An 18994-nucleotide genomic window follows, 5' to 3' on the forward strand; every position below is an offset into this window, starting at 1 on the left:
CAAAGCAAAGCTCTCCAAGCACAAATGGCTTCTCAACAAGCAGAGGCAGATTCCCAAATAAAGATTCTGCAGATGGAAGGGGAGGAAGCAGCTTCCCTAGCAAGGCTGAAAGTCCTTGAACAAGCAATGGGACAAAGTACTAATTCAGACTGCCTTATCCCAGCAGAACTGGAAGATCCAGTTGAACGCACCAGTGAATACGTATTAAAGCATAACATTTGCGAAGATACAGAGTCATCTCCTGTACCTCCTACTAACACTGTTCTGACTCTCAACACAGAGACCTCTCGGCTCCATATGCCTAACCCTCTTCAAATCTACAACACAAGTACATCTATGCAGCAAACCACATCAACTCTTACCAACAACAAGGTGACTTCCAGTGACAAGTCGCAGCTCAAGCCACAGCCAGCACAAGCCTTAGAGACTACACCACAGTTAAACGCTCATGCAACATCATTTTACCCTGGTAAACCTCACCCTACATCACCAGAGAACTTTCACACCCAAGGGGTTCCACAAGTTACTTTGGCACCAAAGAGTGAGAGATCAGACTTGAATGACTTTGCCAGATATATGATTCGCCGTGAGCTCATTAACACCAGCCTCTCAAGGTTTGATGACTGTCCAGAGAGCTACAGGGCCTGGAGATCAACCTTCAAGGCTGCTATTGCTGATCTCAACCTTACTACTAAGGAAGAACTTGATTTGCTCATAAAGTGGCTGGGACCAGAATCTGCAGATTGTGTTAAAAGACTGAGAACAGTACATGTTGACCACCCAGACGCAGGTCTTGTTGCTGCATGGGCAAGACTTGAGCAAGCCTATGGTAGCTCTGAAGCCATAGAGAGCGCTCTATTCAAGAGACTGCAAAACTTCCCAAAAATAGGAAACAAAGACTATCGCAGGTTCCAAGATCTAAGTGACCTCCTCATGGAGCTAGAGTTGGCAAAGACAGACCCACGTCTATCTGGACTAAGCTTCCTGGACACCGCTCATGGTGTTAACCCAGTGGTGTCTAAACTGCCATACGGCCTGCAAGAGAAATGGGCACAACAGGGCTCAAGGTACAAAAGAGACTATAACGTATCCTTTCCTCCATTCTCATACTTTTGCAGGTTCATTAGTGATCATGCCTGGACGAGAAACGATCCCAGCTTCAGCTTCAGTGAACCAAACTTACCTGCTTCATCCTCATCATCATCAAGGTATGATAACACAGCAGCTAAACGTAGAGACTATACTAGAGCAATATCTGTTAAAAGGACAGACATCTCACCCTCCACAACCTCACCTACTGACCAAGGCATTGTGGATGCCAGAGATAAAGACCCTAATCGTCAGTGTCCTATTCACAAGAAGCCTCACCCTCTTAAGAAATGTCGTGGGCTTAGGGCAAAGCCTTTACAAGAGCGCAGGGAGATTCTCCAGAAACTTGGAATATGCTACAAGTGCTGTGCTTCTTATAACCACTTTGCTAAAGACTGTAAAGTTGTCATCAAGTGCACAGAATGCGGTAGCGACAGACATGTTACAGCCATGCATCCTACTCCACTTCCAGACAACCCGCAGCAGCTACCTACCTCAACCCCTGTCCCAAATTATGGCGGGGAGCAACAAAGTCATGCTCTAGCCAAAAGTAATGTTTTTTCTTCATGCACAGAAGTCTGTGGAGAGGGACTGGATCACAAATGCTGTGCCAAGATATGCCTAGTCAAGATATACCCCAAGGATCATCCTGAGGAAGCTGCTAGGATGTATGCCATAATAGATGAACAGAGCAACAGATCCTTGGTTAAACCTAAATTCTTTGAGATCTTTGGCTTAGAAGGTCACGCCACACCGTATACTCTCAGAACCTGTTCTGGTCGTGTAGAGACCTTTGGCAGAAGGGTCGATGGATTCATGGTCTCTCATATCAAGGATGGAGAAGGCATACCCCTCCCAACATTAGTTGAGTGTGATCAGATACCAGACGAAAGAGAAGAGATTCCTACTCCAGAAGCTGCATATCATCATCCTCACTTAAGGCACCTTGCTGATGAGATTCCTGCGATGGACAAGAGTGCTGAAATCTTGGTCCTGCTAGGAAGAGACATTCTCAGAGTACATAAAGTACGCGACCAATGCGATGGACCTAACAATGCCCCTTATGCACAAAGACTTGACCTAGGCTGGGTAATAGTGGGCGATGTATGCCTGGACAGAACATCAACTGAGATCCACTCCTTCAAAACTTACATGTTGGGAAATGGACGTGCATCCCACTTCAAACAGTGCCCTCACCATTATGAAGTAAAGGAGAAGCCTCTTGACATCATCCAACTACCTGATGTTACTCCTGTTCTTTGTGATGACAACCTAGGTACCACAGTGTTTTGTACTACAAGTGATGACAACAAAATAGCCTTGTCGGTCGAAGATAGAGAGTTCATCAAAATAATGGATGAAGAATTCTTCCAGGATGAGTCTAACAGCTGGATCGCACCATTACCTCTTCGTGCTGCAAGGGCCACACTCCCAACCAATCGTGAACAGGCTCTATCCAGATTCAACTCACTTCAACGAACACTAAAGAACAGGCCTGAAATGAAGGAACATTTCATCGCTTTTATGAAAAGGATCTTTGATAATGATCACGCCGAACCAGCGCCACCACTTCAAAGACATGATGAGTGCTGGTACCTGCCTTTCTTTGGAGTGTATCATCCACGTAAGCCAAAACAAATCAGGGTAGTATTTGACTCCAGTGCCAAGCATCAAGGCGTATCCCTGAACGATGTTCTTCTCACTGGCCCGAATCTAACCAACAACCTTGTAGGTATACTTATGAGATTTAGAAGAGAACCAGTTGCCATAACTGCTGATATTGAGCAAATGTTTCATTGCTTCATTGTACGTGAAGACCATAGGAACCTCCTAAGGTTTCTGTGGCACCGTAACAACAACATGGACAATGAGATAATTGAATACCGCATGAAGGTACATGTTTTTGGAAATAGTCCCTCACCCGCTGTTGCAACATATGGTTTACGAAGGACTGCCCTTGATGGAGAAAAGGAGTATGGTGCGGATGCTCGACACTTCGTTGAGAGAGACTTTTATGTTGACGACGGACTTAAGTCTTTACCTACAGACGAAGAAGCCATAGACCTGCTCCAAAGGACACAAGGTATGCTTTCCGAGGCTAACCTCAGACTACACAAGATTGCCTCGAATAGTGTTGCTGTTATGAAAGCCTTTCAACCTGGCGATCATGCCACTGGGTTTAAAGATTTAAATCTTGGAATGGACATGCCACCTGTACAGAGAAGTCTGGGCCTACGGTGGGACTTATTAAAAGATACCTTCGGCTTTCAAGTCGGCTCTGCAGACAAACCATTTACCAAGCGTGGTGTTCTGTCAGTGGTGAACAGTTTATACGATCCATTGGGATTTGTGGCTCCCATCACCATACAAGGTAAAGCCTTACTTAGACAGTTCTCAGAGTCTATTAAAGATTGGGATGCTCCGCTGCCTACAGACAAGCTTCCAAAGTGGGAGTCCTGGAAACAATCTCTACATGCCTTAGATGGAATCAGTATACCACGCTGTTACACCTCAGCTTCCCTTGCTACAAGTCAGAGGAAAGAGCTTCACATCTTCTCAGATGCATCTACTGAGGCCATAGCAGCTGTTGCCTACCTCAAGGTAATAGACTCTAATCAAACCCACATAGGGTTTCTGTTTGGGAAAGCTAAGTTAGCACCTAAGCCTGAGCACACAATTCCTAGGCTTGAACTTTGTGGAACTGTGCTAGCTGTAGAAATTGCCGATTTCATACTGCGCGAGTTGGACACTCAGATAGATGACACCAAATTCTACACAGACAGCAAAGTTGTTCTGGGCTACATATACAATCAGACTAAACATTTTTATGTGTATGTTAGCAACCGTGTAGAAAGAATCAGGAAATCATCTAAACCTGAACAATGGCATTATGTCCCATCTGAAATGAATCCTGCAGATCATGCCACCAGGCCAGTGTCTGCAAGTGTCTTTGCAAATTCTTCGTGGTTAACAGGTCCTGAATTCCTGCTGGATCATCCAGAAGAAACCTCAGCTGATATCTTCAGTCTTCTAGAACCTGACAGAGATCCAGAGATTCGTCCTGAAGTCAAAACCCTTGTCACCAGAACTGAACAAAGACTCGTCTTGGGCTGTCAACGCTTTGAACGTTTTTCTAAGTGGATAAGACTTGTACGCACCATCGCAAGGTTAGTCCATATTGCACACTGCTTTCACACAAAGCCCACCAATGTTCAATGTCAAGGGTGGCACATGTGCCAAAGGCTTCTTTCTGCAAAAGACATTGCTGAAGGTGAAATGATCATAATCCACAATGTACAACAGGATGTCTTTGGCTCAGAAATTAAATGTATCCGTGACAAGAGGGACATTCCAAAAAACAGTTCAATTGCAAACCTGAACCCATTCATTGACAGTGATGGCATGTTAAGGGTTGGTGGACGTTTAAACAAGGCTGAGTTGGGAGATCAGGAACAGAATCCTCTCATTATACCTGCTCGCCATCATATCACCACTCTGCTCATACGGCACTACCATGAAGGGGTTAAGCACCAAGGAAGACACTTCACAGAGGGTGCCATAAGAGCTGCAGGCCTTTGGATTATAGGAGCAAAAAGACAGATTACAACTACACTGCACAGCTGTGTTCAGTGCCGGAAACTAAGAGGTAAACATCAGCAACAGCAAATGTCAGATTTGCCAGCCGACAGATTAAGTACTGACCCACCTTTCACTCATGTTGGTTTGGATGTCTTTGGACCATGGATGGTAACAGCCCGCAGAACTCGAGGAGGCCAAGCAAACAGCAAACGATGGGCAGTGCTGTTCACTTGTATGAGTGTGCGCGCAGTACACATCGAAGTCATAGAATCTATGGATGCCTCAAGTTTCATCAATGCTCTAAGACGATTTCTTGCCATCAGAGGACCAGTCAAGACACTAAGATCTGACTGTGGAACTAATTTTGTTGGAGCCTGTCGAGAGTTACAGCTTAACTCTAGGCCAATCCAAGACCTTTTAGCTGAAAAGGGCTGTACATGGATTTTCAATCCTCCTCATTCTTCCCACATGGGTGGCTCTTGGGAGAGAATGATAGGCATCACACGAAAAATACTGGACTCTATGCTTATGGACTTGAACTCCACAAGACTTACCCATGAGATTCTAACCACCTTCCTGGCAGAAGCATCTGCCATAATCAATTCAAGACCACTTGTTCCAGTTTCTACAGATCCAGAGACCCCAACTATCCTTACCCCAGCTACTCTACTTACCCAGAAGCTTGGGTCCGTTCCTGTTCCACCTGGAAACTTTAAAACAGGAAATATGTGCTATGACCAGTGGAAGCGAGTACAACACCTCTCCAACTGCTTCTGGAATCGTTGGAGAATGGAGTATATTTCTACTCTGCAAGGACGCAGAAAATGGCAACGCCTGAACCCTAACATTAAAGTTGGAGATCTCGTTCTGCTGAAGGACCAGCAAGCTGAAAGAATCGAGTGGCCTATGGGACTCATTGCAAAGAGCATTCCTAGTGATGACGGCAAGGTACGCAAGGTGGAGGTGAAAGTTGCAAGACAAGGGACTGTAAAGACTTTCAGCAGACCTATCACGGAACTTGTTCTGCTCTTACCCTTTGGAGAATGAACTTGCTTGCGTATGCTGCTGGATCCAACCTGTGACTTCAAGAAGGAAGTGTCTTGAACTTTATTTGATACAACTTGAAGCCTTACATTATAATTGTTGCACTATATGCATGTTCTCTTTTTTATGTCTTTCAGGTCTTCAAGACTTCAAGCAAATTGCGCTGTTGTTTATTTGCAATTGTATAACTACCGTTATGGTTTAAATAGTGACATTTACAATGCCAGACGGGGAGTATGCTGTTACACAGTTAATATTTATGTTAATGTACATGAGAATTCATATAGTTTATTTTTTGTACCATTTTCTATGGACATTTCTATAGTTAGTAATGCTGCCATCCAGTGGTCTTATTTGGTATACACTTTGTTTTTCATGTTGCCTCCCTGAGATCTATGACACAGTTCCTTTGTATATGAAGCTCCTCCCTTCTTCTTGAGTTCAGCACTTCCTGTGTCATGGATGCAGCTAACAGACCACATGTAACAGAGACACATGTATTCCGCATAGTACGCTACAGAAATTATCATCTTTTGACCGCATAATACTGGAAACCATTCATTCTGCTGTATCCTGTTGTCACATGTACAGAATAAAGCAACTTCTGGATGAACACAGTATTGGTGAGTTCAGCTATCTGACAAGGATTGCCCACAGTGATTATATCTGCTTATACAGGCTAGGCAGAGAGGTCTCACAAGGGATAAATCGCTATCACAACAATCTGAGTCAGAATAAATACGTCCAGTTCCTCATGGAGAGGGGCTACCAATTCCTAAAGCACCAGAATCCTTCGTGGTTGAGTCAAGTGAGGAAGAACCTGAAGCGTGTAGTCACGTGCAGTTGTAAGAGATAGCCCTTTCCTCGAATACAAGAGAAAAGCCAAGAGAAGCAAAACCGACACAAACTGAAGACAAAACTAGAGAGAATCCTAAGTATTAAAATGATTCAACTTAGCTTATGGCTGTAATTTTTCTTGGTAATCCTATGCAATATATTATGCCATTTAGGCTTTGTTATGTAGTCAATATCACTTGCTTTATATTTGTGGAAAGACATCTATCTATATAATTATTGTGCATTATGTAGTCATTACGCCTATAGTAGAAAACTTTCCGTTTACAGAAAAACTAGAGCCAATTGACAAATTTCATTGTTTTATTTGAACTCAGAATGTGAAATTCATTAAGAAATGGATCCTTTTGTTTCCAAAACTGGCAAAAAATAAAAATTTGTTGAACAGTGTTATTAGTGATAATAATATGAAAACAATAATGAGTATAAGTGATCACAAAAAAAAAGTGAATGAAGCGCTGCAATTGGCGCAATGAAACAAGTGCAGCTGTGAAAGTCTTAAAACAAAAAAAGTGTTCATATGATGGTGAGGGTCTGACAAACACCAGTCAGAAAGTCGTGCTGTAAACGGATCCTATTGCACAGGTGATATCAGATTATTTCATGTGACTTTTATTCGTGCAGGAGATTGATAAAACTGTGCACTCACCAGATGTGCATAGTAAAAACGCAATGTATTGAACCATGTATTGACCAAGGATCTGCAGGAATTTGACTTTAGATGGACCAGACAGACAGCATTGAAAAAAACTCCCTCCTCTGGATATGAGACTGCTCTGCAACCGTAATCCTACTGGAGTCCTGGGGATCGTTAGCTCAATAAAGAGCCAAAAAAGAAGGTGCTCATAGTGTAGTATTAATCTGATTTATTGAGTAAAAAAGTTAAAATACACCTTCCATGTGGAAATAAAGCAAAAAAATCACAGCTTGACAACAGTGGAACTGAACAGCCACTCTCTAAGGCTCCGGCGGCGTGATGTCACAGCGTACGACTCCTCCTTGACGCGTTTTGTGCGCATGCACGTTATCAAAATGGGTGTGCCTGCATACCAGACGTCAATTGAAGGCCTTAAATAGCCCATGAGGCACGCGTGCAGATGCGGGCACCATTTTGTTGAAGACAAAATGAAGAGGACTAATGACATCTTCATACTAAGTGGATCTGCATCGCTGACCGTCACGCAAAACACATCTTTCCACAAAAATATGACAGGGGAGAAACAATATATTAAAGGGAAAAAAAATAAAAGCCAAATAGAATTGAAAGAATGTAATAGATAGCCAAATGACATCGGGTGTCTGTCTATTGAAAAACTAATGTTACAAATTCCAGGATTTCTAATATTCTTAGAAATAATATATATGAAAAAACACGATAAAAAAAGAACGTTAATATTTACTCCAGCAAATTAGCAATACAGATAGAAATGAATAATAAATACAAAAGGCAGTTCTTAATTTATTAATAAAAAGCCACATAGGAACCAATACCATGTGACAAACCTCTCAAAAATTTAAAGAGGCAGAGCAGAAAAAGAGAACCAGCCTCATAATAATTTATATCATATAAACCAAGAAAGGGGGAATGAGTTATGACGGTCAGGGATGATGGCCCACAGTAATGATAAAAAGAAAAATCACTATTCAGCATAAATGGATGACATAAATCATACTATTAATATTCAATAAAATTGCTAAGAATATAAGGAAGCTGAATATTTCTTGCCATAAAATTACAGTCTAATATAGTTTGGGAAGTATAGGAAGTCAAGACAGTAATTCATCAAATATATAGTGGCAATACATTAAAAACTCTTACAAAAAAAAAATATATATATATATATATATATATATATATAAACTATAAGGAAAAAGGATCATCTCATGCATTATAAAAATAATGATTTTTGAATGGGAACAGAAACCAGGGCTAACTATTATCAACAAAACAGTTTACATCAATGTCTATATTGTGTCCCAAAGGGGCCAATGTCTGAATTTCAAATATCAACTTGGTTTCCAATTGAGAAACCTCTCTATGCTTGTTGGTTCCCCTCCAGTGAGGGTGGATCATATCAATGCCCATGAATTTCAAGGATGAAGGATCCCTGCCATGATGATACCTATAGTGTTTGGAGAGGGAGTGTTCCTTAAGGCCTTTATTAATGTTATAGACATATTCCCTAAGTCTCCTAGTAGTGCGACCTATGTACTGTTTACAACATGGACATTCTAACAGATAAACAACAAACCGAATGTTGCATGATATAAAGGTGGAAATGTCATATTGTTTGCTGCTAGAAAATGACACAAAGGAATCAGATTTCCTTTTCCGTATTCCATTGCACCAGCAAATAACACACTTGTTGCAGGTAAAGAATCCTTTCATATTAGAAAAAAAGGATGCAGTAATAGGAGGGTCCAAGATGTTAGGGGCTATTTTATTCCTAAGAGAAATGGCTCTCCGAAAGGTAATTTCTGGCAACTTGTTCCATGGTGGGATTTAGTACCGTTTCATCATAACCCTTTTCAAGAAATCTGTATTTTAAGATTGTGGCCTGAGTGTAAAATGTATCTGGATCTGCACAATTTCTCCTTACCCTCGAAAAATTGTCCTTGCGGGATATTGGATAACCAGAATGGGTGATGGCAGCTATCAGTTGGAATATAGCTTCTGCGATGTGTTTCCGGCGTAGTGGCCAGGTGGGGTCTATGTATCACATCTGGTGGCAATGTCCAATTGCAACCAGATTTTGGATTTACATGTTCAATTTTATCAATTCAGTGATGGGAGTAAATATTTGCAGATCCCCGGAGACAGCGCTCTTTCATAAATTTCCAGATAGTGTTCCTAAGAAATCCCATAAGCAGGGGCGGACTGACAACTCATGGGGCCCTCGGGCAATAGGGGATCATGGGGCCCTTGTGTCCTTGCCCAAACTAAAAAAAGCCTATGAAAAAGGTACCAGGGGCATCTCATGGGGCCCCCTACTGACCCCCGGCCCTCAGGAAGTGCCTGAGTTTCCAAATTATCCGCCCCTGCCCATAAGTTGATTACCTACATGTTTCTGGCAGCGAGAATTACTATAGCTAGATATTGGAAGCAATCGGTCAATCCGCTGCAATATGTTAAAAAAAAACTTAACTGGATTATGGTTAATGACAAACTCACCTGTATCCTGCACAACAGGTCGAAAAAATTTGATAACACGTGGAACCCGTGGATTCAATACATTGCTGTGCCTTAATGTCCCTCATCTTGACCTTCTCTTCCACTCTTTTCTTTGCTTTCGCTATTCCTTTTCCTCTATTCTACATTGTCCCTTTTATGTTGGTTTGGGCAAGTTACATTTAACCTTGATTTGTGGAGTAATATGCGCTTTGCCTCAACTGTCCATTGTTTTGTGACTTCGTTGTTATCGGTGTCTTATATTTGTATGGATGATAGAACATTGTTCATTTGTAATACTTGTTTTTTTTCTGTAAAATTATTCAATAAAAACTATTGGACAATAAAAAAAATTAAAAGGAAAAACAAATCCAACTGGGGTTTTATCCTTATTCCATTCAAAATGACAAAAAAAAAGTTTTGGTTTTAGATACTTTAATTCAACTTATTAATAGGACGTTTTCAGCACTATTATTTGTCATGATGCTGTGGCCCAATAATAAAAATTAAACAAGAAAGAAGAAACATTTGCGAAGATCTTTGCATACATAAAGCAAAGTGTACGTGGTAAGCTACTTTCTCTGTAGTGCACTGGCTTGTAGGAACAATGCTCAAGCCTCAACATTTTCTACTCCAAGGAAAAGTTTTTTAAAGCTGAACTCTGGCCCTTACTCAATGTGTATAAATAAAATTACAAACAATAGTGCCGTGCTCCTAAAACTATTATAACATGTAATGTTAGTGGCTCACAAGTTTTTTAAAAAAAACACCCTTTTTATATTTAATGAACTCTGGCCCTACCTTTAGTCTCACACAGTTGTACAGTCTCCTCTCCTGCACTCCATACATCAGTGAATAAACCTTTCAAAGTAAGTGGAACTCTTTTCTGGGAAGCCTCTTTAAAGAGACTCCCTAGCAACCCCTTTGCCAACTATTAACCTGCCAAAACAAATTTAACTCAATGTTGGCCTTAAAGGGTGCCTCCATCCCTTGGTCAGGAAATGCACTCCATGTGTTGCTGGACACCACCACCTTATCTCTGATGTCAACTGCTCAAGCATCTATTGACCTCTCAAGTAACGCACGTGCAGTGCAAGCCCTTCTAAACGCATGTTCAAGATAGACAGTAGGAGAGTGTGCTGGAAGCAAGGAGGAAGAGACTGTAAACACTATTGGTTGGTGAACACTTTTTTTGCTCCTCTTCTCTCATTTAGAAGTGGTAGCAGGGTCTCTTTAAAAAGAATATATAGTTGTTTCGATGTTTACATACACTCACCGACCACTTTATTAGGTACACCTGTTCAATTGCTTGGTAAAACAAATTGCTAATCAGCCAATCACATGGCAGCAACTCAGTGCATTTAGGCATCTAGATGTGGTGAAGATGATTTGCTGAAGTTCTAACCTGAGCATCGGAAAGGGGGAAGAAAGGGAATTTAGGTGTCTTTGAACGTGACATGGTTCTCGCTGCCAGACAGGTTGGTCTTGAGTATTTCAAAAACTGCAGATCTACTGGGATTTTCACACACAACCATCTCCAGGGTTTACAGAGAATGGTCCGAAAAACAGAAAATATCCACTGAGTGGCAGTTGTGTGGACAAAAATGCCTTGTTGATGTCAGAGGAGAATAGGTAGACTGGTTTGAGATGATAGAAAGGCAACAGTAACTCAAATAACCACTCGTTACAAGCAAGGTATGCAGAATACCATCTCTAAAATGCACAACACGTCGAACCTTGAAGCAGATGGGCTACAGCAGCAGAAGATCCCACTGGATGCTACTCAGGAAATGGAGGCTACAATTCGCACAGGCTCACCAAAATTGGACAATAGAAGATTGGAAAAACATTGCCTGGTCTGATGAGTCTCGATTTCCCTTCAGTCTTCACCATGTCTAGATGCCTAAATGCATTGAGCTTCTGCCATGTGATTGGCCGATTAACAATTTGTGTTACCAAGCAATTGAACAGGTGTACCTAATAAAGTGGCCGTTGAGTGTATATACATATACATGCATACTCACAGATTAGCTTCCTACTTTGCAGTACTATAGCATAGTTGTACTTTACTGCTCACAATGCAACTCTCAGCTGACCGACTGAAAATAATGCATTCCCTGTCATTACCTTATGGTAAACACAGCAATAATAACTAAAGTATGTAAAGCCACTGAAAATATACTATACATTCCCTTTACTATATGTACAAATTTAGGGACTGTTTTGTATTTTTCTACATTTCATATTTCTTTTTAAATGACAAAGCTTACTTTGCCTTTTTGTTGTTTACACCATCAACAATTTGTCTGTGCTTCACAAACACAAGGTTCTAATACTCTGTGATGCCCATAATCCTATCAGATCTGACCTGGTTCTTCTCATCTTGGATTATCTCCAGCACCGCTGTCAGCTGCTCCTCCTCTAGGCACTTCTGACAAGTCACCAGAAACACATTTGTGTCTTCTTCTTTCAGATCATCTTCTGAAAGGTTTTGCTGAAAAAAAAAAAAGAACATTATTTATACATTACATGGGAATTACTTTTTCTTGCCACCAATACCCAATATAGTGCTTTAATATCAGTCCCTGCTTGAGTGGAATGCACAGTCTATATCCTCGAAAATCAGATTATCTTGTATTGTAAGCAGAGCTGTACGAAAGTAAAAAAAAAGAATGCATGGTTTCCATGTATTTAGAGACCTAGGTACCTTGTACTATACTCTACAAGGCAACAATGCTGACCACTTAATATCTGTACTAAAAATGAGAAAAACACAGGGATTACTTGCTCTTTTATAACTTTGAAGCTCGTACACTTATTCAGAAATTTAAAATGTTTAAATTACAGTTTACCATGATTTTTTATACTAGGCCCTGTATCTCTGTAATCTTCACATCATCATCGTGTCTGTTTGTAACCTGTTATGTTGTATACTCTACCAAGGTCACCAATTTATGTTTACTGTATGCTCTACTGTAAAGTAACATTGAACATGATGTCTATTAAGAGCTGACGTTCCATAGCTCCAGTACTTATGGATGCACTGTTGGCCACAGAAAGGTATGGAATGGCTGGTATGCGTCTAGACACAAAAATCATGAAGGATACTCATATGGAAGAAAAATATATTTGAAATATATTTAAAAATGTTCTTCCCAAATATATTGATATATATTTGAAATGCTATAATTTTGGCCATATTCAATATATTTCAAAATATATTTCAATAAATATATATATACACACACACACATATACACACATATTTATACATACACTAATATATTATATATATATATATATATATATATATATATATACACAGTCAGGTCCATAAATATTGGGACATCGACACAATTCTAACATTTTTGGCTATATACACCACCACAATGGATTTGAAATGAAACGAACAAGATGTGCTTTAACTGCAGACTGTCAGCTTTAATTCGAGGGTATTTACATCCAAATCAGGTGAACGGTGTAGGAATTACAACAGTTTGCATATGTGCCTCCCACTTGTTAAGGGACCAAAAGTAATGGGACAGAATAATAATCATAAATCAAACTTTCACTTTTTAATACTTGGTTGCAAATCCTTTGCAGTCAATTACAGCCTGAACTCTGGAATGCATAGACATCACCAGATGCTGGGTTTCATCCCTGGTGATGCTCTGCCTGGCCTCTGCTGCAACTGTCTTCAGTTCCTGCTTGTTCTTGGGGCATTTTCCCTTCAGTTTTGTCTTCAGCAAGTGAAATGCATGCTCAATCGGATTCAGGTCAGGTGATTGACTTGGCCATTGCATAACATTCCACTTCTTTCCCTTAAAAAACTCTTTGGTTGCTTTTGCAGTATGCTTTGGGTCATTGTCCATCTGCACTGTGAAGCGGCGTCCAATGAGTTGTGAAGCATTTGGCTGAATATGAGCAGATAATATTGCCCGAAACACTTCAGAATTCATCCTGCTGCTTTTGTCAGCAGTCACATCAATAAATACAAGAGAACCAGTTCCATTGGCAGCCATACATGCCCACGCCATGACACTGCCACCACCATGTTTCACTGATGAGGTGGTATGCTTAGGATCATGAGCAGTTCCTTTCCTTCTCCATACTCTTCTCTTCCCATCACTCTGGTACAAGTTGATCTTGGTCTCATCTGTCCATAGGATGTTGTTCCAGAACTGTGAAGGCTTTTTTAGATGTCGTTTGGCAAACTCTAATCTGGCCTTCCTGTTTTTGAGGCTCACCAATGGTTTACATCTTGTGGTGAACCCTCTGTATTCACTCTGGTGAAGTCTTCTCTTGATTGTTGACTTTGACACACATACACCTACCTCCTGGAGAGTGTTCTTGATCTGGCCAACTGTTGTGAAGGGTGTTTGCTTCACCAGGGAAAGAATTCTTTGGTCAGCCACCACAGTTGTTTTCCGTGGTCTTCCGGGTCTTTTGGTGTTGCTGAGCTCACCGGTGCGTTCCTTCTTTTTAAGAATGTTCCAAACAGTTGTTTTGGCCACTCCTAATGTTTTTGCTATCTCTCTGATGGGTTTGTTTTGTTTTTTCAGCCTAATGATGGCTTGCTTCCCTGATAGTGACAGCTCTTTGGATCTCATCTTGAGAGTTGACAGCAACAGATTCCAAATGCAAATAGCACACCTGAAATGAACTCTGGACCTTTTATCTGCTCATTGTAATTGGGAAAATGAGGGAATAACACACACCTGACCATGGAACAGCTGAGAAGCCAATTGTCCCATTACTTTTGGTCCCTTAACAAGTGGGAGGCACATATGCAAACTGTTGTAATTCCTACACCTGATCACCTGATTTGGATGTAAATACCTTCAAATTAAAGCTGACAGTCTGCAGTTAAAGTACATCTTGTTCCTTTCATTTCAAATCCATTGTGGTGGTGTATAGAGCCAAAAATGTTAGAATTGTGTCGATGTTCCAATATTTATGGACCTGACTGTATATGTATGTATATATATATATATATATATATATATATATATATATATATATATATATATATATATATACACATACAAACACTGCATGTTGAAATGTGTTTTTATTACAAAATATATGAAAAATATTTTTAAAAATGTATTTCAAATATACTTATTATTTTTAAAAATATATATATTTTAAAATATATTCTTCAGATTTTTTTTAATAAAAGAAAAAGTCACTTTAACATATATTTTACATATATCTGTAAATGTATTCCAAAAATGTAGATTTGCATTTTTAAACACATACAGTACATTTCAACGCGCAATATATATTGTGACAGTATGAACGGCGAGGTGATAGATGGACGCTATGGGGTTTATTTACTAAACCTGGTTGACTCAGAATCTTGTCCACTTCTGCATGAACCAATCAGCTTCCAGGTTTTATTGCTGAAGCTTAACTGAACATGCTAAGGTTAGAAGCTGATTGGCTACCATGCACAGGTGCCCAAGATTCTGAGTCAACCAGTTTTAGTAAATCTCCTATTATGTGTCACCTGGCATGCGATCATACTTTGAAGTGTAAGGTGGTTCCAGACTGGATTTTGTGCTCCACTGATGACCACCAGCAGGTGGTATAAATAAGGCAGGGCTGGAGCAAGGAGCTGCTCGTGGCCTGGGACTCAGAAAGCCATTTCTGAGAGAGCTGTGCATGAAGGTGTGTGTTATAACAACAAGAAAAAGGTTTGCTTATTGTTTTGGTTTTGGGTGACAGGGAGAAGCCCTTCACCTGTGAGAGAGGAAATGTTCTATGTTTAGTTAGTGCCTGGATGGGAAGGGTTTATTTTGCTGTTTTGTTTGTTTTGATATTTTTGCAAACCTTGATTAAACTGACAACCAGTCAGATTTTAAAGAAAGCCTGCTGTGCGGTCTACCTTTTTCCCAGGGAAGGAGATCCCCCACCTGAGCTAACCCCAATATGACAAATATTTTTAAAAATACATTTCAAATATACTGTACTGTATGTCTTTAAAAATACAAATCTACATTTTTGAAATACATTTACAAATATGTGTAAAAATATATGTTAAAATGAATTTTTTATATGTTAAAAAAAATCTGAAAAATATATTTTAAAAAATATATATTTTTAAAAATAATAGGTATATTTGAAATTTATTTTTAAAAATATCTTTCATATATTTGCAAAACCTAGCTATATTACTGTATACTTCTTGTTTCTTCATTCTGGGACCATATGATGTATATACATTCATCCCAAACACAGGTTACACCAAACACAATAGTGGAACTGTGTCAGGGACTGCTCACATGGGAGCCATCATGCATTTACCATACAAGCAATAAACATACAGTGGGGATCGAAAGTTTGGGCACCCCAGCTAAAACTTTGTATTATTGTGCATAAAGAAGCCAAGGAAAGATGGAAAAATCTCCAAAAGGCATCAAATTACAGATTAGACATTCTTATAATATGTCAACAAAAGTTAGATTTTATTTCCATCATTTACACTTTCAAAGTAACAGAACACAAAAAAATGGCGTCTGCAAAAGTTTGGGCACCCTGCAGAATTTATAGCATGCACTGCCCCCTTTGCAAAGCTGAGACCTGCCAGTGTCATGGATTGTTCTCAATCATCATCTGGGAAGACCAGGTGATGTCAATCTCAAAGGTTTTAAATGCCCAGACTCATCTGCCCTTGCCCCAACAATCAGCACCATGGGTTCTTCTAAGCAGTTGTCTAGAAAACTGAAACTGAAAATAGTTGACGCTCACAAAGCTGGAGAAGGCTATAGGAAGATAGCAAAGCGTTTTCAGATGTCAATATCCTCTGTTCGGAATGTAATTAAGAAATGGCAGTCATCAGGAACAGTGGAAGTTAAAGCAAGATCTGGAAGACCAAAAAAAATATCAGACAGAACAGCTCACAGGATTGTGAGAAAAACAATTCAAAACCCACGTTTGACTGCACGATCCCTCCAGAAAGATCTGGCAGACACTGGAGTTGTGGTACACTATTCCACTATAAAGAGATACTTGTACAAATATGGTCTTCATGGAAGAGTCATCAGAAGAAAACCTCTTCTACGTCCTCACCACAAAAATCACCGTTTAAACTTTGCAAATGAACATATAGACAAGCCTGATGCATTTTGGAAACAAGTTCTGTGGACCGATGAGGTTAAAATTGAACTTTTTGGCCGGAATGAGCAAAGGTACGTTTGGAGAAGAAGGGGCACAGAATTTAATGAAAAGAACCTCTGTCCAACTGTTAAGCATGGGGTTGGATCAATCATGCTTTGGGGTTGTGTTGCAGCCAGTGGCACAGGGAACATCTCACGAGTAGAAGGAAAGATGGATTCAATAAAATTTCAGCAAATTTTGGATGGTAACTTGATGCCATCTGTGAAAAAGCTGAAGTTAAAGAGAGACTGGCTTCTACAAATGGATAATGATCCTAAACACACCTCGAAATCCACGGGGGATTACATCAAGAGGCGTAAACTGAAGGTTTTGCCATGGCCTTCACAATCTCCTGACCTCAACATAATTGAAAATCTATGGATAGACCTTAAAAGAGCAGTACGTGACAGACAGCCCAGAAATCTCAAAGAACTGGAAGACTTTTGTAAGGAACAATGGGTAAAGATACCTCAAACAAGAATTGAAAGACTCTTGGCTGGCTGCAAAAAGCGTTTACAGGCTGTGATACTTGCCAAAGGGAGCAGTACAAGATATTAACTCTGCAGGGTGCCCAAACTTTTGCAGACGCCATTTTTTTGTTTTCTGTTATTTTGAAAGTGTAAATGATGGAAATAAAATCTAACTTTTGTTGACATATTATAAGAATGTCTAATCTGTAATTTGATGCCTTTTGGAGATTTTTCCATCTTTCCTTGGCTTCTTTATGCACATTAATACAAATTTTTAGCTGGGGTGCCCAAACTTTCGATCCCCACTGTATATCTGTGACAGCTACTGTGGAGCAGTTGCTGTAAGGCGAATGCACTGGAAAACAAAATCACATGTTTGTGTCCACCTCTTTTGCCCCTTTTTCTACTATACATTTTATTGGAAAAGACAACTGTAATCCATATTTTAATATAAAACACTATGCCGCGCTTCCATCTACAACATTTCCATCATAATCATTCAGTGATTAACCTAACACTAATATATAAACAAAATATACCTAAATAATTTGCTTTCAAATAAAATGTCCCTTAAATTCATATAGTCCTTCAAAAAATCATCTTATGACACATCTGTGAATGTTCCATCCGTCCATTCAAATCTTCTCCCAAAATTTGTGCACCATTTATAAGCTGGGGTCCCTTGTTCCCAAAGGGTTGAATGCTGAATTTAATTTGACGTGTTTTTTAAGCAAATATTAACACATCTACATAGATAGGTAGATGTGTATATATATTTATAGGTAGTTCCTTATAGGCATCTGTAAAGATTAGAAAATTAATATATATGTCAGAAAGTCAATATAATACTACTATTTAGGGGTTCAGTCACATAATAAATATAAAGGGGTTATATTTTAGATTCGTAAGCAATGGGATGATTGCGGATTAGGTCTTCTATTTTAATTATATATGTAATTTTTATACATTTATCTTATTTATGTAATTCCTGTATTTGTATATAATTTTTGGAGGTGGCATTGGGATTATGAATATTTAAATATTTAACCATGCACAGTGTTTAAAGGTCCACATTAATATGGCCGCTAGATATAGAGTGTGGGTATAAAATGAAATGAGGAGAGACTACTGGAATATGGCCGCAGGCACTACTATATATACGAATGGAGCGGCGTGGCATCCAATCATAACCCCTGAGGAAGCCATGTGACCCTGTGGCATAACGCGTAAGGGAGGGGCTTGATGACATCATGGCGCTCACGGTACCAGGCAGAGAGGATTCAGTAACACGCTGACAATATCATATCAGTATCAATTCTGACAAGCTGAATATATCTGGTGTGAATGAGCACCAAAAGCATGTGAGTGGCTCATTTGTATGCTTTTTTAAATAAAGGTTTTGTAGCGATAAAGCACTATGTTTTGCTTACTTTGACATTTATGCTGAGCAGTGGAATGTTGAGGAGATGGTCTACAATACAGGAAAAAAGATACTTCAGGATATACCTCTACTTAGTCTATTTAAAGGGACACAAGCGATATTTGACCAAACATTGTATATGTGAGATCACATCGGGTGTATTGTGATGGTGCACAAATTTTGGGAGAAGATTTGAATGGATGGATG

General features: G+C 39.7%; 1 protein-coding gene across 2 annotated transcripts in view; it reads right to left on the minus strand.

The window, feature by feature from the left end:
- The window catches only part of GLMN (glomulin, FKBP associated protein), a 102458-nt gene that overhangs the window by 67757 nt on the left and 15707 nt on the right, over window positions 1-18994 (minus strand). For both annotated transcript variants that reach the window (XM_089668938.1, XM_089668937.1), the window contains exon 3: window positions 12105-12230. In XM_089668938.1, the coding sequence (XP_089525064.1) occupies window positions 12105-12230 (126 nt within the window). The remainder of the gene's footprint in view (window positions 1-12104; window positions 12231-18994) is intronic.

Source organism: Staurois parvus, unplaced genomic scaffold, assembly GCF_062004578.1.
Source record: "Staurois parvus isolate SC_StPar_1 unplaced genomic scaffold, SC_StPar_1.0 ptg000066l, whole genome shotgun sequence".
Taxonomy (NCBI): Eukaryota; Metazoa; Chordata; class Amphibia; order Anura; family Ranidae; genus Staurois; species Staurois parvus.